The sequence below is a fragment of the Otolemur garnettii genome, unplaced genomic scaffold (genome assembly GCF_000181295.1).
Source record: "Otolemur garnettii isolate 467f Iridium unplaced genomic scaffold, OtoGar3 scaffold00005, whole genome shotgun sequence".
Taxonomy (NCBI): domain Eukaryota; kingdom Metazoa; phylum Chordata; class Mammalia; order Primates; family Galagidae; genus Otolemur; species Otolemur garnettii.
Genome location: NW_003852400.1, coordinates 11,178,511 through 11,203,133, shown reverse-complemented (window position 1 = coordinate 11,203,133; position 24,623 = coordinate 11,178,511). Strand labels below are relative to the sequence as shown.

Here is a 24,623-nt window from a genome sequence, read left to right as displayed (position 1 = left end):
CAAATTATGCTATGCTTCATTGATTCTGCAAATATTTATTTAAGGTTATGCCATGTGCAAGGCCTTGGTTTTAGTGTTGAGGGAGGAAAAAATTAAAAAAAAAAAAAAAAGAAGAAATGAGCCTTGCCTTCCAGCAGCTTAGAATCTAGTAGGTGAGATCAGTGAAGCACTTATGCAAGCACAAACCAGGTAGGTACAGTTTCTCAAATCTAACAGTGCCGAAACTGAGAGACATCACCTCTCATTTTTATTTATTGGGGGATTACTGTGGTTAATTAGCAGTATTGACCAAGATCGCAGGAGGTGTGGAGGTAAGTAGTGGTACATAGGTGGTAGGTTTACCAGCTCTGCCAGCAAAGAAATAATGAAAAATGGATTACAGGAAAAAACCTGGAAGGACATTTTAGGAGAGAAGAGATTTAGGGTCGTGGACAGAAATAGGAAACTGTGATGCGTTAGAGAAGGAAATTCACCCGTTTGGCCTTGTGGAAGCTGGAATTTTGAGGAAGTGTAGGTTGACCGCTGACAGCGTTGCCAACAAATCTTTCTGGATGAGCCCTTAAGAAAGCCACCCCATCTGTCATTTAGGAAGCGACAGTGTTATTTCCAGAAACTATTAAGTGGGAATTCTTTTACAAAAAATAAAACAATTTAAATAAATCAAAATCTATATAGTAAAATAAGATTTTCAGTTACTAGGTTGTAACCTTGAAAGACCTGAGACATACTAATGAATGAGATGGAAATTTTAAAATGATAGTTGTGTACTTTATGATTGCATTTTGAATATTTTATGATGTCAGGTTTTATCACAGTTTAATTCTAAAAAGCAGAGAAGTCTTCATTCTCATTTGTAAAAGAGTGATATTTTTAGACACTAATCACTTCATTTTTATTTTAAAATTATAATAGATGTATTTTTAACATTAGACTACTAAGTGCTCATGGCATGTGTATTTCTAGCAGTAATACCTGGAATTCTCTTAGAAATAAAAGCTATAATTTATTTGTGAATGTTCTAAAATGTCATATTTTTTAAAAAGCTGTTAAACAGCCCGGTATTGTCACTGGCTTACTAAAATGGTGACAGTAATTTTTATACTTAAGGAATATTATTTGTTATGATTTTCAGTGGTGGTTTGTGGGGAAATGTGGGAGACAACTGATGTAATGAGGTTAAATATAATGACTCTTTTGAGGATTGGTGTATTCCTTTATGCATTCCATCACTATCTAAATTGTTTTTCTCCTGATTTAAAATTTGATTTTTTTTTCCATTTTGCGCTGAGGTTGTGAACATCTGTATGTGTCATTTTTTCTGGTTATTATATGGTACCAAATTTCTGACATCATTTTATCATTAGCACAGTAATGAAATTCTTCTAGTCCCATTAGGAGCTGTGTTTGAAATGCATGTTTTGTTGATAAGCCCAGTGCATGTCAGTACTACAGCACGTCAGCTGCCTTCGATCACCTGTGTTAGTTGTGGTTGCAATGTCTGATGTTTGCTTGGTCTCCAAAGCCTATCACCTGCGTCGTGAGGAAACAGATTGGTTTGATAAACCCAGGGAGTCTCGTTTGGAAAATGGACACGGTCTGGACCGAAAACTGCCAGAAAGATTGGTCCACTCTAGACCGCTCAGTCAACACCAAGAGCAAGTAAGTGCTATATTTAGCTATCTGTTTTAGATTTTTCAAAAAAAAAAAAAAAAAGACAATTCTGTTCTATAACAGTTTCACTATTTTGCATGAATGGGAAATTTTTCAGTCAATTTCACATGTGATTTTTTTTTTTCATTAACTTAAAGAAGTAAGTGCCCTACTTTGTCAACTATGACTTATTGGCCCTGGAGTAGAGATGTAATACTTCTTGCAGGCAATTTAAGTGATTCATTTCTCCATAGATCGTTATTAAGTTTGCATAATAAATCCAGCATTGCTGTACAAGAGGAGACTGAACTTCCAAGAGCTTACAGCATATTAAGTAAAACACACTTGAGTAATGTTCAGTGCTTTCCTATTATAGTATGTCCGGATGCTAAGAAATAGCAAATAAGAATAGGGTCAAACCAAGTCAGCTGTGACAGAAAGTCTTCATTTAGAGAAGAAAGGGGAACTTGTATTTTACACTGTCTATTCTATGGAAATGTTAGTTATTTTGCATTCATTTTGGATTTTATTTGGAGACTATCTCACTTAAAGTATATATTACTCATTAATGTAATTTTATAGATAAAGAAACTTAAACTTAGGTAAGATATATGTAATATAAAAAGTCATAATCTTATGTACTTTGGAGCAAATGAGGTGATGTTTGAGCTGAATTTTGAAATATACCTGGGAGATAAATTGGAGCAGATTCCTCTGGGAAGCCAAGTGACCTTAAATCCATTGCAGTAGCAGAGCAGATATTTGCAGATTGTATATCATGATCATTAGAACACCAACAAAAGAGATGGTTGACTTATTTCTCTTACATCAACTCCTAAATAATACTGTCTGTTTAGTATTCATTGATAGAGAAAACAACCATATTCTGAACAACTAAGAATAACCATTTACTTACTATAATTTAATTCAGTGTTTGTCATATCGAGCCATAAAAAAGAAAACAAGGCTTTTGCACATACAAGTGCTGTCTACTCTCAGCTTTGATTTCTTCCTAAGCAATTTCAGTTTTTATGGACAAATTTCTAGCTACTAAACAGTATATCTTATTCTTAGAATTTTGTTCTGTTTAGTGTTCTTACATACTATCTTAATTTACTATCTTAATTTCTAGAAATCTTTCTCCTCTACATATAATAACTATTCTCTTTAGTTTTGATGTTTTTAATACATTTATGGTATAGGGCTACTTTTGCTTCCAGAAACAAGTCAACATATTTCCATTTCTTTGTACTTCTTTTTAATGTATCAGATACTATTAAATTATCATTTTCTCAGCTTATCTTCTCATTCTTCAAATATTTTTATGGTTGCATGTCAACTCTCATGAAATGAATCTGGTTGTAAAGTAAGAAAATTAATAAAGAAATTAATAAACTAGAAAATTAATAAAAATCTTACATTTACCTTCTTTTATCTCCAAGTACTAAAAAAAAATTAAGTTGAAAATAACTTTCTTAAATTTATTTTATTGTAAGAATCTATCTGTAAAGGCATACCCATATACCCAATTTATTTTACCCATATAATTCCTTTCTCTGAAGTTTAGTATTTTCCACAAAACTAGATCAAGTCAATGAAAACAACTACATTAAGAAAATCATAGTGAGATAAACAATATAATCTGGAAAGCAAAAAATAACAGCTCTTCTACATTTATTTCTCAAAACTGCTATTTCCAAGGTTGTTTGAATAGTTTTATCCAATAAATTTATCTAACTAGTATTCTTCAAAGATATAAAATCTGTATCCCCCTCCAAAAAAAATTCTATTCTTTGTAGATGAAATAATGGTCATCCTTAGACACATTTTTGTTTCTTTTCTTCTCTTACTAATATACACAGAGTTATAGTTTTTATCTGAGTGCATGGTATATAATAGCTTAAACAATATATAATTATGCATTGATATAATGCCAACATTAAGCAGAGAAGGTATATTTGAGAATTAGTTAATAAATTTCTTATTATATCCAATAAAGGAGAAAACCTAAGGATTATTGTTAGATGAATATAATAATGTGTATCTTCTTGCTAAATGAAATTATTTTGTATTTTTATCATTTTTATACTTGTATTTTTATATCATTATAGTGTTTATCTTTAAATACTCTCTTCCTTTTTAATTTATCATAACTATAATTTGACTTGGAGAATAGCCAAATGGCATTCTTATTATATTAACTTCTTTGCATCTATGATCATAAAAAAGGTAATAATGAACTCTTGGTGCCAATAAACTCAGATACTTTTATTTTAAAACTTACATATAACAAGAATTTATGCTCATAAAAGACTTTGGAGGCGTAAGTAATAAAACCAAATTGACTGAGGCAAACGCTCATTTATCTGCTTTTAAAAATAGGTTATATAAAGCCTACGTTAGAGGGGTAGAAGAATATTTCTGAAAATTTTTTATTAGACTCATACTCATTTTAATTCTAAAAATAAACTAGATTCATGGTGTTTTTCTATATGTAGGTGTATTTATGTTTAACCTTTGGACTATTCATTGAAAATTCAGCTCTCCTTTGTATATTGAACAGATCACCTAACCTCTTTCTTTTGTTTGTTTTTCCTCAGTCACTTAATCTATAAATAAGACTAACGCATCTCACAAGGTGGTTGCAAAGGTCAACACTTACTATTATAAAATTCATCCACTCTGTGCCCTAGCAACCACATCCTTTGTAGTTGTTGTGCTACTGCTACTTGAGATCCATTAAGCTTTTCTGAAAGAGCCGCTCTTCCCCCTTACTCTGTGTTTTTGAATGTTCTGTTACTCTCCCTGGATACTTTTCCTCTACTCTTCCTGTGGCTACCCGTACTCATCACTTGGGTGTCCATGGACACACCCCATCTTGCAGTTACACTTCCCTGACACCACCACCACACCCCCACATATGGGGTAAGTGGTCCTCCTCTGTGCTCCAGTGGTTTCCGTGAGCACCTGAAGAACAGCAGCTCTATCTCATCTATGGTATATGTGTACACAGTGCCTCAGCACATTCCTAGGAACCCAGCAAAGTCTCTCTCCTCTGCATCTAGCATGAGTGGTACATAAGTGAGGGAATGGAGGAATGTCTACATAAATAAAAGGTGTAAAGTGTATGAGGGCTCAATTCATGAAGATAATTTATCTTGAAACACTTTAGGCAGGGAAAAGAAACAGTCCTTTTTCTAAGAGGCCATCATTCTGTCAATGCATGATCACCAAAAGACAGTGATACCAGAGACCACCTCTTGGAGAAAGATATAGGCAACCACTTGGCACCAGTCCTGCCCGGGCTGTGTTGCTACTCTCATCCCGACAGTGTAACTCTATCTGCTATAGGACCATCAATATTCACCTGATAAGGTTAGGAAAAAAGCTGACATTTACCTAGTTTACACATGAGGGACAGATGCCTCTGTATTCTATAGACTCTTACTCATATCGATCATAATTATGGTAGTATAACGTTTTTGGATTTGTTAAGTGGACTCATGAAGCTGGTCACAGATGTTCTTGGAAACTACAGGGAATTGTTTTAACATAAAATGCTTCAAAAGCAACATTCAATAAAAATGAAGACGTTCAACATCCCTTCCACTAACACTAACAGGTGTAAATTTAAAATTGATATTAGCTAGCTGATAGAATTCTGCTGAAAACACAGGAAACCTGATAGTCCTCTAAATCATGTAATAGATGTGCTATGACACAACTTCTCTCCAGTCTGGAAACTGGAAAGAATACATTTATAGAAAGAAATTGTGTTTACCTAGCTTATTATTAACCAAGTGGGCAAAATAATGATTTTTTAGGAGAATTATGAAGTACCACATGAAAGTATCACGTAGTTGAGATAAAATAATATCCACCAATTTTAACGATTATAATCTACAGTACTGAAACAAATTTTATTATACAAATGTATTTATTGTATAAATGTATTCTATGTTACATATAATATAGATTTATAGTTTAGAATATAAGTTTAGTTATATGTAATATATTGTAGAATTTTCAGGGTACACAATTTAATTTTCACTAAAGATTAAAGACAAGTGCAGATTAGGGGAGTGAAAAAAGGAGACGGAAAGTAGGAGAAAAGATGAGGGAGGGAGAGAGTAAGAAGGTAGAAAAGAGAAGGTAAGAAAGAGACTCAAAAGACTGAGTCAGCTGACAGAGAGACGAAGGGCTGGAGAGAGACGAGGAGGCCAGACAAAGGGAGAAAAAAGAGAAATGTAAGTTCGTCATTATGAATATTAATAAAGTATTCAGTGATTTACAAATTATGTAAATTATCTGGATTAAATGACTTCACCCTGAAATTTTCATAATCCTGCAAATAATATTTGTGTATACAATGTTGCATTCTCATAATATTCTTGGACTTACCAGGATTCTGTTCTTATTTGGGGAGTGTTTTCTAGTGGTCCAGTGGCCGATTAAGCCTATTCTTTTCTAAAGAAAATAAAAGCTGTAATTTTAGCTTGTATTTTTCAATACCTATTTTACTTTTAATATGCAGAATTCTGTTTTATGTCTGAGCTTATTAGGGAACATTTAAATCACACAAATTTTCCATGTCTTTTGTTCTTAATTGTTTAATCTTTTGAGTTAATCTTCCCAAACACTTCTTAAACATTTTTAAAATAGGTAACATAAAATGTTTATGTTAAACTATTTCATTCGTAATTTAAGTTAAAATTTTTCCTAAGGCAATAGATGTAAGCTCCATACTAATAAAATCTTGTTAATGTCATTATGAATAAGTGTTTTACTATTTCTATTTTTCATTTTTTTATGTCACTTTTGAAAGCAAATTTCCATAAAGCATAAGCTTACCTTTGCTAATTTGCTTTTGTACCAGAAACTTCATTTCATCAGGTAGAAGCAGAGATCAGGCAGCCTATAGTAATTTCACATTTAAGTCTCAATATGAGAATTGCAACAGTAGCTTTAAGCATACTTCTTCTGCCCTAAAGAACCTCTTTGAGGACTAACACGATCAATAACACAATTTTTTAATACTAAGAAGGCTTCAGAATGTATTAGAATGAACACGTATTTTATGTATTGGTACAGAATTAGTCCCAGCATCCAGTATACACTGAAACTTCTAGAATATGTGCTCAAAGGAAGTACAATTTCTCAATAAAATCAAGTAACAAAAATACACAGCCATTTCAAATACAGCAACAGGAATGTGGAGTGTGGAGATCTTCTCCAGCTTTTTCTGCCTTTCCACCACTTAGTTGCTGATAATTAAAAACACCTTGTCCAGAGACAATCAGCAGCTGACAATTTCCCACATGCCTTCTCTATGCACTGGCATTAATATCCGTACTACTGTAGAAACAAGTTTTCCTCAAAGTCTCGGACATGTATCCATTAATTTCCCAAACACAACAAATCAGTTTGCAAGAGCAATTGGTTATAAATGCAAAAACCATAATGAACAAAGAAACCAAAATTCTCGTTATATAGGATTAGTGTATGATGCTTAAATTGCCCTCATTTGAGAATCTTCTAATACATTTTCATTGACCTAATCAATATGCTTTTAAATGAACGAGTCTAATTTTGCACACTGCATTTTATTTAAATGTCTTTAATGTTGATTTTTCACCTTATCACGTGTATGTCTTAGATTATACAGATGAACGGCAAGACCATGCACTACATCTATCCTCATGCCAGGATCAAAATAACAAGAGACTCCAAGGATCACACAGTTTCAGGTAAAGCAAAGCAAATGGTCTTGCCCTTTTTATTCCAATGTCAGCTTGATGCATGATTGATAGATTTGGACTTCTGTTACATGGCTCACTACATTTTAGAAAACATCACTTTTGATATCAAAAATTGTATGTTGAAAATGTCAAAAAATAAGTAGGCTATATACTTGAAAACAAAAACCTTAATGACTTGGTCATTAATATGCAGAGTTACTAAATGGTCCATGGTTACCACATTCTTTTCATGAACTAAATTTTCTCTATATACACAGTTTTCACAATGCTTCACTAATTATTCTACTAAGTTATTTAGTCACTGGTTTTATGAATATGAAACAGTCTTACACAGGAGGTAAAAAACTATCTTGTGTTCCTCTAAGGAACCATATCTACTCAGTTTGAACTCTGTCGGTAATACTGGTTTCTCTTTATTCGTGTCCTTTTATAAAACAAAGCTGATGATGGAATTTTGTATCTTTTTATTTTGAAATAATGATGGACTTACAGAAAATAATACAGACATTTCTTTTGCTCACTCTTTGACCAGCTTCTCTCATTTAAATATCCAACCCCCACAGTGGATCAAACATAGAAAATTAACATTGATTTGATAGTATTAAAACATCTATAAGCCTTATGCAAATTGAGGGTTTTCCAACTAAACCACTATGGATTTGCATGGTTTTTTTTTTTTTTTTTTTCCTGGTCTGGAACTCAATTCAGGAACCCACTTTGCCTTTAGTTGTCCGTCATGGCTCCTGCGTCACCTCCCCTATGATTCTTCCTCAGTCTGTCTTTGTGTGAAAGGAGCTTGAAAATTTTGAAAGCTAATAGAACTTTTATATTAAAAATAAAGTTTTCATTATTGAAATCATTGTTATTAAATTTTTCCAAAGTTGGTGAAATTTCAAAAGCTGAACATGACCTCTCTGCTCACTCAAGTATATTCTGTGAGCTTCATGGACACTGTCCATCAACAGAAAATATTCACCAATATGTCGGCATACGTAAGCATGGGGACCTGCATAGACAGTAGGTGTAACATGGTGCATGTACTTTTTAAGTACTAACATAACAAAGGGCAAAAGGAAGCATGTCTTCAGTGCACTTACAGATTTTAGAAAATGGAACATGTGGATGTGGAAAAGGTTTTGCTTAGATTTTGCTCTCTTTAGTTTCATAGAGAATGAATCGATTAGAAGGCTAATGTTGTTTTCCTTTTAAAAACAGGTAATTTTTCTTCTGCCTGAGACTCATAATTCAACTTTTCATAGTTTTATTGTTGTTCAAACTGTATGTTAAGTACTGACGAAAATTCCTGGGGTGAATCTTAAAGCCGGGGGGCTCTTTTTGTGGAAGTAATTACTTGCTAAAAACTATTTCAGTTTCCTTCAGCTCATAAAGCAAAACAACATAATACTTCCCAGCAATGCCAAAATCATTTTTTCATGATGTATCATAAAAATGTTCAAATAACTTTCTGCACATCATCAGGACGCAGCATCAATGTACCTGTTTTTGAGCTTTATTTTTATGCTATGTTAAGGAAATTATCCCCTCAGCTTTATTATTTATTTTTTTGCAATGAATCGTTTTTATTGTTTTCTTTTAATCCAACTAGGAAAATATGTTTTGAAACATAAGAATAACAAATGCTATTGATTTTTTTGTTATAAATATTCTAGTCTCAAAACTAAATCCAGTTTCTTCTGTGAATAGATTTTGCAGAATGAGAAAAGAGGATTATTGCTCTGAACAACAAATTTGCTAGAAATGCACTCTATCATCTCCCCGCAGCATCCTTTTCCTTTTGATAGCTACCAAAAATAATAATAGTTTCCTTGTCTTATTTACCCTGAACTACTGAATACGTTTTCCATATGTCCTTAGGAATAATGGTCCCGTACTAAATTAAATGCTTTGAAACACTCTGTGTGATTTTGATGAGTTTTCAGTACTTTAAATTGCTTTAAATACATGTCTATGCAAGGCTAGAGCTGGGCAAGGCGGTCTTTGACACTGTCTAGAACTTCTCAGCCAGGCAGGGAACCCCTGGTGGAAAGTGTTTAGGCTTCTGGTTGGTCCCTACGTCGTTTGCTGCTCAACCAAAATCCTAATCTGATTGACTAAATATTTGATGGTATTAGGATTTCTTGTTACTTCTTAGCTATACTTGTAATTTATATGATAATGTTTTTCACTGAGTAATTATTTTTTTAATTGACAGATAAAATTGTATGTCTTACAAAACTGTACACCTTTTATAAAATTTTATAAAAGGTATGCAGTATTTCTACTATCTTATGCAACCAAAATGAAAATTCATTCATGCTCATTTTCCTCTCTAACAGAGGAGGCATACTCCATTTTATTCTTGACCACCTCCACACTGACATCTTTACCTTGTTTCACAAAGTTAAAAATATATATCAAAATTTAATCTTATATTAAATGGTCCATAATTTTTTGAAAATTGATTTTTTAACTTGTAACTGCCCAGATATACTTAAAGGCATTTATCAGTAATTGCACAATAATTTTGAAAGCCTGTGTTCAACAAAGCATAAAGCAGCCGAGTGGGGAGAATGAAGAATAAGTTTTGATATCCTAGAAACCTACATTGGAAGTCAGCTCTGACACTTATCGAAACTTTGAGAGGAAATTTGTTCATCTCTGACTGAAGACAAACTGCAGGTATCTCACGTGATTCCAAGTGAGACTGAACATAAAATCTTGTCTATCTTGCTATGTTCCTTAACAAATGTTACTTCCTCTTCTCTTAAAATGAACAGAAAAAGTAAAAAAACAAAATAAAAATGTAATGTGCAAAAAAGTCTTCTTTTTTTTTTTTAAATTTAGAACTCCATCTTATGGCTCTAGAAACACAGCTGTTTGAAACAAGCTGAGGAAATTCTTCTGATTTTAAAAAAGGCATTTGCGATGTACAGTTTCATAAATGGCCTGGCTACATCTGCAAAGCTAGAAAGACTAATTAGCAATTATAATAATGAAGAGCATTAAAAACTTTTAGTTTCTTCTTAGGAAATAGTGGCTCATTTTCTATTCTGCATTAGTCACTTGTCTTTGTGGGTTTTCAAAACCAGGAGACCAATTATAACAGGTCTTATTAGATCCTAGTTGGTAGCAATACCATACGTGGGTGCCTCTTTATTATTATTTTAACAGCTTTATTGAGGTACAACTTACATGTCATAAATATCTATTGTTAGTGTATAAACCAATGAATTTGGTAAATTTACAGAGCTGTACAATCATCCCCAGAATATCGTTTAAGAAATTTCCATCATTACAAAAATTCCCTGGAGCCTGCTGGCAGTCTCTATTTCCAGATTCCCCTGCCCAATAACAACTATTCCTTGACTTTGCCTTTGCCAAGCATTTCACATAAATGGATCCATACAGAGTGCAGTTTTGGCTTCTTTCACTTTATGAGCATTTTTAGGTTAGTTGGAATCGTAGCCTGGATCTCCGATTCACTCCTCTCTCTTGCTAAATATGTTCCCATTGTTTGTCTAGTCTACATTTTGATTCTTCAATAGTTATTCCCAGTTTTTTTTAAATATTTGCAAACAAGTTTTAGCATAACTATACAGTATGTTCTTTTTGTTGAATACTTTCCCAAGTTCTATGATTTATGTTTCATTATTTAAGAAATTGTCAAATAGTTTGTCAAAAGGAGTGCACCATTTTATATTCCTTGCAGTACTGTAACGTAATGTTCCACTTTTTTCACGTCACCTCTACTACTTGGTCATGTCTGTCTTTAGGGTGGGTGGACATGGCATCTTGTTTTAATTTGCATTACCCTAATGACATGATTTTGAGCATGCATATGTTTTTCTATGTGTTTTTATGGTTTTCTTGGTGTTTATAAGCAATGCATATGTCTTCTGTAGTGAAATGTCTATTTGAATCTTTTGCCCATTATTTTTACTGGGGCTGTTTGTCTTACTAAATTGCAAAAGTCCATTGTGTATTTCGGATACAAGTTTCTTATGAGGTATATGATGTGCATCTATTTCCTTCCAGTCTACATCTTGTCTTTTTATTTGCCTAATAGTGTCTTTAAAGAAGAAATTTTACATGTCAATAGAATACAGTTTATCAATTCTTTTTTTGTTTTATAGACCATTCTGCTCTTGATATCACCTTTAAACTCTTTGCCTATTCCAAGGTCACAAAGACGTTTTCTCTGTTTTTTAGATTTGATCACTATTGATCTATCTTCATATCTGCTGATCCTTTCTTGCACCATCTCAAGTATGCTATTGGAAACAGCTAGTAAATTTCTCATTTCATTTGCATTTTAAGGCTGCTCTTGGTTTCTTTTTTACAATTTCTATTTATGGAGTTTCTTTACTTTTTGAACCAATATTGTGATACTTTAATTCTTTAAACAGAATCTTGTGTAGTTCTTTGAACATGTTAATGATAGAAGGTTCAGGGTCTTTGCTAAATACAACTCAGAGAGAACACAGAGACACTATTCTATTTGTTTTTTCCTGAGTGTGGGTCATACCTTGTTGTTTCTTTGCATTTATCATATTTTTTGTTTGAAACTCATATGTTTTCTTTTTTAAAATTTTTTTCTTTTTCTTTTCTTTCTGTCCTTTTTTTTTTTTTTTTTAATGAGACAGAGTCTGCAGCGTTCCATAGAGTTCTGCAGCGTCATAGTTCACAGCAACCTCAAACTCTTGGTCTCAAGTGATTTACTTGTCTCAGCCTCCGGAATAGCTGGGGCTACAGGTGGCTGCCACAATGCCTAGGTATTTTTAAAGTTGGGATCTTGCTCTTGCTCAGGCTGATCTTGAACCTGTGAGCTCAGGTAATCCACCTGCCTCAGCCTCCCAGAGTGCTAGGAATATAGGCATGAGCCACCGTGCCCAGCCTGAAACTCAGATATTTCATATAGTACAGTATATATAGCAAGCTTTGAGCAGTGGCAATATCGTAGCCAGTGAGGTTTATCCAAGGCGCAATTATTGCTAATTGAAAACTTTTCCCAATATCCCACCATGACGACTTGAAATATAGTCAGCACTGGCAATTTTTGACAGTCTCTATGGAGACTGAATTAAAAAAAAAAAAAAAAAAACCAGTATATGTAGCAATAATGGATACAAATTTTCACTCTCAGGAGAAATTGTCCTGTGGTGTTAGAAACTGATAATTCTGCCCAGAAATATATTATTATCACCATCATCATTATTATTACTATTATTGCATCACTTTATTTTTAAGCCAGATTCCTAGGGATTGTGTCTGAATGGCTTAGTGGCTAGCCAATGATTGACTAGAAGTTCTGATAAAGCATCTTAAACCTACCAACAAAGCTGTAAAACTTTGTTGATGAGTTTTATATGGATTGGGGAGAGTATTCAACATTCAGGCAGTTTTTAGGTTTGCCAGTTTTCAAGTATGATGATGATTTTACTTTCCTTTGGAACTTCTCACCTGTCGGCTGAACCCCTATGCAACTTTCTGTTGAGTAGGCACCTGTGGACAGTCTGGACTCTCCCTGGTTCCTGCTGAACTGGCTGTCAGCCTCGATTTCCCCAGGGATCTGCAGAGAGCTTATTACATCTATTTATGGCTGTCTCAATTCCCAGTCTCTCAACTTAATCTCCAGATAATCTACAGGTCTTCCACTTCCTCTGTACCTTCCAGCAGCAAAGCTTCTGGTTTATCCGCTTCACTTTATAGCACTACCATGGAACAGAGTAGGGATAGAAGCTGCCCCAGGCAAGCATGACCAAGAATCCCACTGCTCTTAGTGGAAGATCAGCAGCTGCTCATGAAGCTTCCCCGTTTGTTGTGTGTTTTTCTTCAATTTCCAGTGTGCTGAAGTAGTTGGATTTTTTTTGTTTTGTTTTGTTTTCAATTCACATCTTAGATATAAATCTTTTATCCATCTTCTTTAAAGTTATATCTATCTATGTAGTTAATTTGTTGGGAGATGATTTTTGTTTCATTTTACAATCTCTTCCATTGAATTATAATTTTGACAGATTTGTATTTCCTGAGATAATAAAAAATCTATATACCTCGGAAATTTTTTAGTAATCTACAAAAGTGTTTCAACTGCACTGTCATCTTATACTTAAATATTTAAATTAGTACATATGAAATAAACATAACATATGAATATATTGAAATTTGTTTTGGCATAAGATTCTTATGAGGAATGGTTTCTAAATATTCTATTATAATCTTGATTTCATGGATAAAAAACAAGAAAGCTGCAGATCTGATATACCTCATTAAATCTCCAGTAATCTGATAATTACTCATCAGACAGCATAATAATAATTCTAGGTAATGGATTCAAAAGATTAAAAAGAAACAGTATTCTGAAAAATCACAGGAATCTGAGAAAGATGGCCAAGATACTTTATCAATATTTCATTAATGGATCCATTATGTTTCTGAGGAAGAATGTGGCATTCTCAGAATCACAAAGTTGGTGACCAGTTCTAACTACAGTCAGGACTCTGCCCTAATCCTTCCTCTTCTCATCTTCTTGAATACTCAATGTAAAGGCTTTTCAGCCTAAAATTTTAAAAAGCTGAACAAAAGTGTATCAGAACAGTTTAAAAAGCCAACAATAGCTAGTCAGGATTTATGCTTTTATTGGTTAATAGAGAATGGACATCTCAAATACTGGCAATACAGGGAAGCATTGAGTTGATTACATATTCTTCATGGGCAGAGGAGAGGGATGTGCATACCAGCACACATACATATGAACGCAGCAGTGAGCCTTCATACTCACTCTGGTAGAGATAGGAGAAAATTTATTGTTTGAACGGAGATTATTGCATTTATAATAATGGACTGTATACATAAGTTGATCAATCATTATATTGCTGTCACAGCATGCAACTAAAGAAATTATATATGCATAACTCCAAAGAAAATAGTGAAAATTTTAACTATTTTAGGGACATAAAATATTAAAATAATTAAATGTCTTCCTCTGTACTTCCAAGTTTTCTATTTCCTTCTGAAATAATTGAAAAACATCACTGTTTCCTCCAAATACAAATAACATTTTTCTCTTCTTTTTTTAATTATAAAATTACATGTGTTCACAATGAAAATCCACAAACTTAAAATAGAAACGACTCAAACAGAGATTTGTATTTAGACTTTATATGGAGTATATTGAGACTAGCTCTATATATTCCACTGATATTTGTCAAAGATATAATACGTAGCAGATTAGAAAGCAAACAACAAAATTCTCACATTCTACCTCAATAAAAATATAAAAGTACTAAAACTACCATGTATCCACCCTCTGTAATGATTAAATCTACTTGAAATGTAATGAAAGTACATAAAGCAGAGTTACAATAAATAAAAGACTATCTCCCTTATAAACTGTAGATGTGTAATGCTGATTATGCATTCAGCCTCATATCAGATATAAGGCAGATGTGGGAAAAATCTGGGACAGGAACTCTGCTTAAAAAACTGGCAAAGTGCTTGAAGAAGTGGAATTAATACACATGAAAGAGTGAGTACATCAAAGTATATATTGAGTATTTAAATACGTCTTACAAATTATATGTGTACATACATGTACATCACAGTAATTGGTACTGCTTCTCTTCATTTGCTCAAAGAATTTTACCAGTGAAGTATAGAAGACATAAACTTTCCCATTTTCTCACAGTCTTTTTTTTTTTTTTTTTTTTTGGCAGTTTTTGGTCGGGGCTGGGTTTGAACCTGCCACCTCTGGCATATGGGGCCAGCACCCCACCCCATTGAGCCACAGGCACGACCCACCCCTTTCCCATTTTCTGATGGATTTTATTACTAACCTCTGCTTTGATAGAGATCTTAAAGACAAATGTCCACCTAGGTCTCAGCTTACAGAAGCTAACTGGCTCCATGCTTCTCTCATTCTAAGTCTTCTTGTGTGTGTACACATAAAGGGGCATGCGTTCTTGTGTATTAATATTCTTATAGATGAATATAATATAGGTTGTATATTCCCTGTAAAGTTATAAAGCTAAAAATAGAATCCATCATAATTTAACAATTTGTATTTTCTTCCTTTTCTTTCTGCCCTTTTTACGTCATGTGCATACACACTTAAAGTTGAAAGTGTATTGTACTGTAGTTCACATACGTATCTTTAAATTAGTATAAATTGCCTAATAATTACATATTCTTCTTACATCAAAAGTTCTTCACAAATGTAAATACAATGGGTGGTCTTTGTTATATTGTATAGATATTTGATTACTTAAACTATTCCTTGAAATTATGATATTTCTCTCTTTCCACCATAGTAAACAGTGCGGCAATGAGAAAATGCTGCCATAGTGTTTGCTATTTCCTTAGAATATATTCCCAGAAGTAAAATTACTGAGTAAAGGAGGAAGGATATTTGGAATGTTTCTTAGACATCAAGCTTCTTATCAGGAAAGTTCCTCCAATTTGCAATTCCAAACTAATTAATTGTTCGCCATTCACGGTTCATCATAGAAATTTAAAATGACAGCACTCAAAGACAAAATATATTTTAACTTAGCTCAGAAGTCACATTTTACATCGTATTGTTTTTGTGTTACTTCTTTGATTACTTATCAGCTGATATTTTGTTCTATGTTGAGTTGTTAAATTGTCTTTTCTCCTGGTTGGTGAGGGAGGGATTCTTGTCTGTTCTGGGGTCATGGTGAGGGCCGAGCACATTGTCCCTGATACTGGAGAGATGAGAGATGAGCTCAGCGACAGTTTATTATCACATAGTTTTTTTTTTTGGAGGGGGGAGGGCAGTACACCACACAATCCAGAGCCACGTGGGGGTTGTGCTTGGGAACAGTGGACAGCTAGAGGCTGTGGGAGATAAGCTTTTTAATATCAAATGGCTGAGGTGCCCTTGGTTCCTGCAGGAAGATACGATTGGTTCAGTTGAATAATCCCTCACAATGGCAAGAAACCAAAACCTCTACACTGAGATAAGCAGACACTGCACATGACCCCCTTGACAGGGAACCTTATCCATCAGAGCAGAATGGGAGGGAAGCTGTGGTTTGGCCCTCCTGGTTTCAGCATAAAATGAGGCAGCACATAATACTGGGCCTTAATCTTGGGCCTTAGACCCAATTAACTCTGTTTATTTCCTTTCAGTGATTATTTCTTTAATATGTAAGACAGTAGACTATTGGTATTTTGTTTGGTTTGGTCTTGCTATAAATCAAATTATGTAAAAAAAAACAAAACCAAAGTATATGAAAAGTTAAGATAAGGTCATGGTGATCCAGGTAGACAAATGAGTCTGATTTGAATTTCATAGCCTCATTGGCATCTTGAAATCATTGAAAATATTTATGCAATGTTACAAAGAGATCGGAAACAAGTAAAAAATATTTCATAAATATTTTGTAAAAATTTGTAATGAATGTTTTGTAAATAAAGATACATTTAGCCACAATTTCCCATTTTCTCTATGGATGGTGACTTCCTGTGCGATCTTGGGGACACCCTGTATAGTGAACTACTCCGTGTGATTTAGGTAAATTATGGCTCGTATCCACTTAACATGTTTTCCATCATCATTTACATTAACATTTTATGAGAAAAAAAATTTTTTCAGCTCAGCTGGCTCTTAAACAGAAAGTTTTAAAACAATTACGCCACCTTTTTTGGTTCTCATAGAAGACAAAGACAAAGTAGATCTGTCACCCCAAACAGGGCACCTTCCATCCTAATTGCTGGAACTTCTATAGGGCTGAACAGAGCCTGCAAAGTATAACTTGATACCTAAGTTTCTCCCTCACTATATCAGGTGGTTTTTTTCTCTTTCATTATTTTAACAGTGGAATTACATATGATTCTAGTTTTCATAGCAAGTCTTATTTTTAGGAATGAATTGAGTATAATACTATGGAAATAAAATAAGATTCAGGTTTAATCTCTTCTTAAATCACCCTTTCATCCTGGTATGTTTTACTGAAAACTGGGATTTGCTCCCTCAGTAACAAAGGTATTTCTATTGTCAGAACTATTTCCTCAGACACATGACCACTTCTCCTGACATCTGTCAGGATAAATATTGCTTGTATACTGTGTTCTTACTAAGGAAGTGACATTATAGGGTTTGCTTCTAGCTAGAGGTAGTTTAACACATTTTTCTAAGCACCGTTAAGACAATAAAATTAAAATAATGAATTATTGATTCTATGAGGAGAAGGTGAAGACTTTCAAGATATTTAATCTATAGGAAAGGAGGATAAATGGCAATATTAATCTGAAAATGTTAGGTAGAAATGTAGAATGAGTGTGAATTGGCCACGGAGAAATAAATAGGGCAGAATAAATGAGATTCAATTAAAGGGGGTGAAGGATTTTTATAGACCTTCTAGAATTTTTTTTGACAATTAAAATGATGAGAAAATGTAGAAAGAAAGATTTGGAAGTCAAAAAAAAAAAAAAACCAGTGGATTCTAATTTTAGCATTTTTGTATGCCAGGCAACTTCTAACAAGTTCCTAATCCTCCTCAGGCTTAGCTGCTTTGTCCTGAAAATGGTGTAGGTAGTATCTGACCCAAAATGTAATGGAGACGGGTGGAAAAAATGATGTGGAAAAAGCCATAGAACAGCGTCAGACACATCGGAGAAACTCTAGAACTATTCCATGACACGGAAGAGATTGAGAAACATCAAGTAATTTATTAAATACAAAATAATATTAGCAGAAGGTATAAAAATCAGAGTAGTTCTACTCAAAGCCATGTATCTTGAGATGTTTTGATGAACAAAAGAAAAATGAACTTGATGTAGTAGAATATTAAATAATGAAGACAATAGCTCACTTTTTGTTTAAAGTGTAATTTCATGAATTCATTTTTTTTTATTTTTTAGCTCCTACATACATGTGAGAAGATGACAGGTTTGTCTGTTGTTGCCTGGTTATTTCATTTAGCATAATGTCCTCCAGGTCCATTGATGTTACTGCAAATGATAGGATATTGTTCTTTTTTATGAATGAATGATGTTTGAATATTTTACCCCAGTATTCTAACACCATGTAACACTTTATTATTTATTCTAGATAATAGTAATAATTTTTAATAAAGTCATAAAGATAACCAAACTGTACCAAATAACTCTTTAGTAAAAAAAAAAAAAAAAAATTCCCTGATACATTTAGGGCAGTGGAAACTGCTGAAGTATGTGAATACCTCCTTCACTAAAAGCAAATTGATTTTGATAAGAACAGGTTTAGCCTGTAGTGTAAAAATAACCTGGACATCAGGATTTTATTTTTGTCACGAAAGTGACTCAACAAATTTAGAACTCTTCTGTCTAAATTAATTTCTCAACCCCCCCAATAGTGGTTATCATAATAATTATTGTCACCAGATATGTATGTACTTTATTCTTCATAGATTTGCATACCAAGGTGTAAGATATATAATATTACTTTATTTATTCACTTTACAAATACCTATATGATGCATATTTGTATTATAATACCATAAAGTGGTAGTATTAAAAATTTAAAATTTCCATCTTTTTGTGTTTGATAGATATAAACATGCTTAAAAATGTATGCAGCAATAGAAAAAATAGAAATTATACTAAGAAAACAAGCATTTATATTTTTCAACTTATCAGTTACAGCTACAGATTAAAAGGTACAGTATGACTTGTTGGGTGCTGAAGCCAAAAACATATGTTTTCTCCTAAGTTTAACTGAGACAGGTGGGTCCCGGCAGCTTTTTTCATATTTTGGTAGTTTCTCCTTGTGGTGATCTGGATGCAGCCTCTTCCATTGTTCTCCCCTCTGTAGCTGAATGGGGTAGAAAGAAGTGGAGAAAACGCTGCTTTCAAACCCATGTCTGTTGACTCCAAACCAGGTGCTCTCCAATGACCCAGCCCAGAGGCGCACCCCTAAATCACTCATTGGGAATAAAGGTGTGAGCATCACTCCAGTTTTCCCTCATATTAGCTGTGTTCCCTGAAGCGCTTAACCTTTCAAAGCCTCATATGCCTCATGTGTACAGAATAGGGTTTTTCTTTAGGTCTGTTTGTTCTTTTATTTTAAGATAAAATGAGATAATGTACTCATAGAGGTACTTTCTAAAATAGAACACTATATACATATAATATTTTAACATCATTATCATTGATGCATTAGGCCCCATTTAGAGAAAAATAGGCCTTTATATATTCATCCGTTTATTATTCATGCAAGTATAGATTCAGTGCTGCCTAGATCGCATGTACCCTACTCACATTATACCAGAATCCTAACATCTCACAGCTAAACTCTTCCTCTTTATTACCGGCAAACTGTTATTCTTTCATATCGCCTTTTCCTTTGCATTCCTACTAGTCTGACACTGTTGTAACTACTAAGAATAAACGTCTTGCAAACCAAATTAATGTCCATATAATCAAAGGGTGCCAAATATATATTTTAAGAAATATATTAAAATATATTTAAAATATATTTTAGACATAAAATATATTATATTTATTTAAAATATATTTTAAGAAAGGACAAAACCCTATTAAAATTGTGATACTGCATATTCCTGATAAAGACAAATCACATTTAGCACCTCTTGTAATTGCAGAAGTCAAAGGTGACAAACATTAAAAATTTAATACAGTTTTTCCTTTTCTTATGATATGTATACATTTTGGGGGTGCTCTCTGTATTGTGTGCACAGAAAATTCTGAATATAACATTCTTGTATTAGTTTCTGTCACCATGTAACAAATATAGTAGCTTAAAACTGCACACTGGGCATCTCATAGCTTGCCTGGGCCAAGGAGGCAGACATGACTAATAGGTCCCATGGTCTCAATCTCACAGGCTGCAGACTGTGCCTTAGCTGAGCTACTATTTCTTCCTAGACCTTGGAAGTCCTCTTTCAACTATTGTGGTGGTTGGTAGAATTCTGTTTATTGCACTTATGGAACTGAATTTCTTGGTTTTTACTGACTGTCAGCCAGGGGCCACTCAGCCACTCACGCTGAGACCCTCTCTCAGACCCTCTAACACATGGCAATTTTCTTGTTTTTTTTTTTGTTTGTTGATTTGTTTTGTTTTGTTTCTGAGACAGTGACCACAAACTCCTAAGCTCAAGTTATCCTCTTGCCTCAGCCTCCTGAGTAGCTGAGACTATAAGGTGGCTAGCCAATACCTGGCTAGTTTTTCTATTGTTAATAGAGACAGGGTTGGTCTCACTCTTGTTCAATCTGCTCCTAAACTCTTTTGTTGCTGCAATCCACCTGCCTCCACCTCCCAGAGTGCTAGGATTATAGGAGTGAGCCACCATACCACTTTCTTGTTGAAGCCCTCCCCACAAAGTCTCTCATCCTAAGTCTGCTAAGATGAGTCTTCTGTAATATAGTCCTGGTTATAGCTATTCCTTGCCTTTGCCAGATCTGATTGATTAGAAACAAGTCACAAGTTCTGCCTGCACTCGGAGGAAGGGGATTACACAGGAAATGGCTCATTAGTGGGCATGAAAGAGTGTGTCTGCTACAACCCCGTATCATATTGTATCAAGAAGTACAAAAGAGAACATGTATTACTCGAGTTTGAATTAGAATAGTATTTTTCTGCCTACTTACATTTTATGGAGGGAAAACTAATATATACTTTGGAAAGCACATTATAACTTTACACTAAGTTTAAACTATTTTATTTCCAGTGTCATTATAGGTTTATATCAGTATCTCCCAATAAAACTGTTTTCTTTAACATACTGAATGACCCCACCACTCATCCTGGTCTTCCATCAATGAAATTAATATCGAAACAATTTAGTCTTAAGGCCAAACCTGTAAACTGACACTGTTTTCTAATTTTGAAACCACCAATTTCACGTCAATCATTGTGTTTTAGACCCTAAGTACTGCGAAATGGAAGAAATTTACTTTTAATTGCCAATTATGAAGGATCGGGCAAACCCTTTAGATTTAGTCCTTATGCTTCCAATTTTGTAATAGTCTTATGCAAGCTAAAATGAAAAAGGAAGAAAGATGTTAGGTCATGGCATAAATAACGCGATGCATTTATGAATGTGTCAGTCCTGGAAAATGTTCTCGGTGGGAATAATTTCTGAAGTATATCAGGAAAAGGAAATTCTATGTACTTTAAGCAAAATTACTTTGACAGCACATGCATTATCTGTCATTTGAAAAGTGTTTTTCTACCAAGCCAGAGCATCAGTGTCATTTGATGTGTATTTTTTACTTGTCATATTTCCCATGGCAATGGCCATGCCAGTCATATGGCAGGCGAACTTGGATTCAACCCATGCGGTGTGGTGTGAGTATGGGTAGGCATTTATGCATTCTTTGAATCACACATAACATTTTAAACTTAACATTATTTACATTAGATTAGAAAAGGCAAGTGTAAACTCAAGTTCATAAAAAAATATAAAATGTTCTCTTTAAATCTTTCATGCACATAAATGATATATATTTAAAACTAGAAAAAAAAAAAAAGATGCTACAGAGTATTTTTCAGGCCTGAAACAAATGGCTGGGTAAGAAAAAGTTAATGGAACAGCCGAGTTCATAATTTGAATGCTCAGGCTTAGAGGAAGATTGGACTTGGCATGAGAGTAGTGTAAAAATTCTGATATTGCCTGTAGCTATCAGTATTGTTATCGAGGTGATTGATATGCATTGTTGTATTTATGAAAATGTTGTTCTTTGAATGAGCCAACATTAGTAAAGATAAAGAAAATTAGTGAAAAAATCTTTTGGTTTTACCTTTTGAGTATGAACCAATAATCAAATGATAGCATTTTATAGGATAGAAAAAGAAAATTACTATGGATCTTTAATATAATTTGGTTTATTTTCTACATATTTACATGGATACTTTATAACATAGAGATAAGTAGGAGAAAGATTATGAAAATAAATTTTCACAGCCTTACTCAAGAGAATAAATAATGTGTAAACTACCTAGAAATAAATTTAATTGAACTATTCATTGCGGGCTTGTCCATTATCCTGGACATTTTATAATCAGTAATATTTATACACATATATTGTTTTCTTTTTTTAGCCCAGCTAAGAGCATGATGAAACTATGCAATATATTTTCATTTTGTGATAACTTTTTTATGAAAATAATTTCTTTTTATTTTTGTGAGACAGTCACCCAGGCTAGAGGGCAGTGGCTCAACCATAGCTCATTAGAGCCTCAGACTCCCGAGCTCAAGTGATCTTCCATGAGTAGGTAGGATCCAAGACATGCACCACCATGCCCAGCCAATTTTTCTACTTTTTGTGGAAGTGAGATCTCGCCTTGTTTTTCAGGCTGGTCTTAAAATCCTGGCTTCAAGCGAGCCTCCCACCTTGGCCTCCCAAAGTGCTCAGATTATAGGTGTGAGCCAATGAACCTAGCCACAAAATGGATTTAAAAACTTCTGTTCAGGGCAGCGCCTGTGGCTCAAAGGAGTACGGCGCTGGCTCCATATACCAGAGTTGGCAGGTTCAAATCCAGCCCCAGCCAAAAACTGCAACAACAACAACAAAAAAATTCTGTTCATCTAATTTAGTATATTCACTAATACATATTTTACTTTTCCTCCCTTGTAACTTTATAATATATTAAAAAGCAAAATTAGATCTATATTGCAAATTAAAATGCAAATGTAAAGGTTTTTTTAGTATGCTCATGTCTGTTTCATGTACCCTATTTTAAAAGTGACTACATATTATCGTAATTGTCAAATACTTATAATAGACATAGAGAAGATAAAAGACTAATACATTTAAATTGTAATCTCTGCTTTAGTAGAGGTAATGCTTTTTCTAAATAGTTTGCTACTCTTATCATTGAACTCTTTTCTGTAAATATTCCAACACACTTTAAAGGTTTCTAAATTCTAAATTTCCCTATAAGACTTCCTTAACCACAGCTTTATTTATATGTTGTGAATTTACTATAAACTTGATTTTTTTTATTTACAAAGCCTAATGTTCTTTTATAGTACCTTGGTTCTCATGTCTCTCTACCCTATGATCTCAACCTGATTAATAGATGTTGAGGTTTCAGAACATCAACAATTATAAGTCTATTTGTAAATTTTAGGTATTATATATGCATTTGTTGGGAAAAGAGTATTTTAAAAGGCATTCAGACACATTGAAAGCCCAAGACTATGTGTCTAAAATATCTGTGTTCTATAGGCTCTGTCCTCAGTTTTGTAGCCCAGTGGTTTCTATAGAAGGAATTCTGCAATAGGATTTTCTTGCTTAATTATCTAATAATGTCAATCTTTCTCATTTTTATGATTCAAAAATCCTAATTGTAGGCAGGGCACAGTGGTTCACACCTGTAATGCTCACACTCTGGGAGGCCAAGGCAGGTGGATTGCCTTAAGCTCACAGGGTTGTGACCAGCCTGAGCAAGAGTCAGACCCTGTCTCTAAAACAGTAGCCGGGCATGGTGGCAGGCACCTGCAGTCTCAGCTACTTGGGAGGCTGAGGCAAGAAAATTGCTTGAGCCCAAGAGTTTGAGGTTGCTGTGAGCTATGATGCCATAGCACTCTACCAATAGTGACAAAGTGAGACTCTGTCTCAAAAAAAAAAAAAAATCTAAATTGTGCTATAGTCCCCTTAGATTTAAAATAATTAAAATTCATTGCTTTCATGAAAAGAGGGTTTCTCAACCTAGCACTATTGACATTTTGGACCAGAAAATTCTTTATTGTAGGAAGATATACTTGCATTGTTAAGATTTTTAGAAGCATCTGTCCCTCAGAGGGAGGCTATGGCATCTAGTATGTAGAGACCAGGGATGCTGCTCAAAATCTTACAGTATCTTCTTACAATAAAGAATTTTCTATCCCAAAATGTCAATAGTGGGACCATAGCACAATCTCAAATTTTTAAATCATATGAATTAGAAAGATTGACAACCAAGCATGTCTTTCCAGACATTGATAAATATCTCCTAAGGACCAAAGTAATTCCCAATTGGGAAACGTTGCTTTAAAAATATTTCATTATTTGTCATTATTAGTATGCATTTGTTTCTTACCTTTCAAAATTATCAAAGCCAAGGTCTTAAAACCACTATGCACTGAGGTACATGTCATGTATAGGGTGCATCATGTATAGGGTGCGTCATGTATAGGGTGACCAGATTCTAACATCTGTAAAGCAGGACAACATGGGGGGGGGCAGGGGCGTGGGGGGGGAGGGCAGGGG

At 33.9% G+C, this 24,623-nt stretch overlaps 1 protein-coding gene and 1 non-coding gene across 2 annotated transcripts in view; both read left to right on the top strand.

Moving 5' to 3' along the window:
- PCLO (piccolo presynaptic cytomatrix protein) overlaps positions 1-24,623 on the top strand; it is a 382,295-nt gene that overhangs the window by 240,394 nt on the left and 117,278 nt on the right. Inside the window, exons 8-9 of the mRNA XM_003782629.2 lie at positions 1,523-1,659; positions 7,307-7,397. Of these exons, the coding sequence (XP_003782677.1) occupies positions 1,523-1,659; positions 7,307-7,397 (228 nt within the window). The remainder of the gene's footprint in view (positions 1-1,522; positions 1,660-7,306; positions 7,398-24,623) is intronic.
- On the top strand, positions 12,344-12,484 carry LOC111722042. The gene has a single exon (XR_002770992.1). It is a non-coding gene; the product is annotated as a U4 spliceosomal RNA (small nuclear RNA).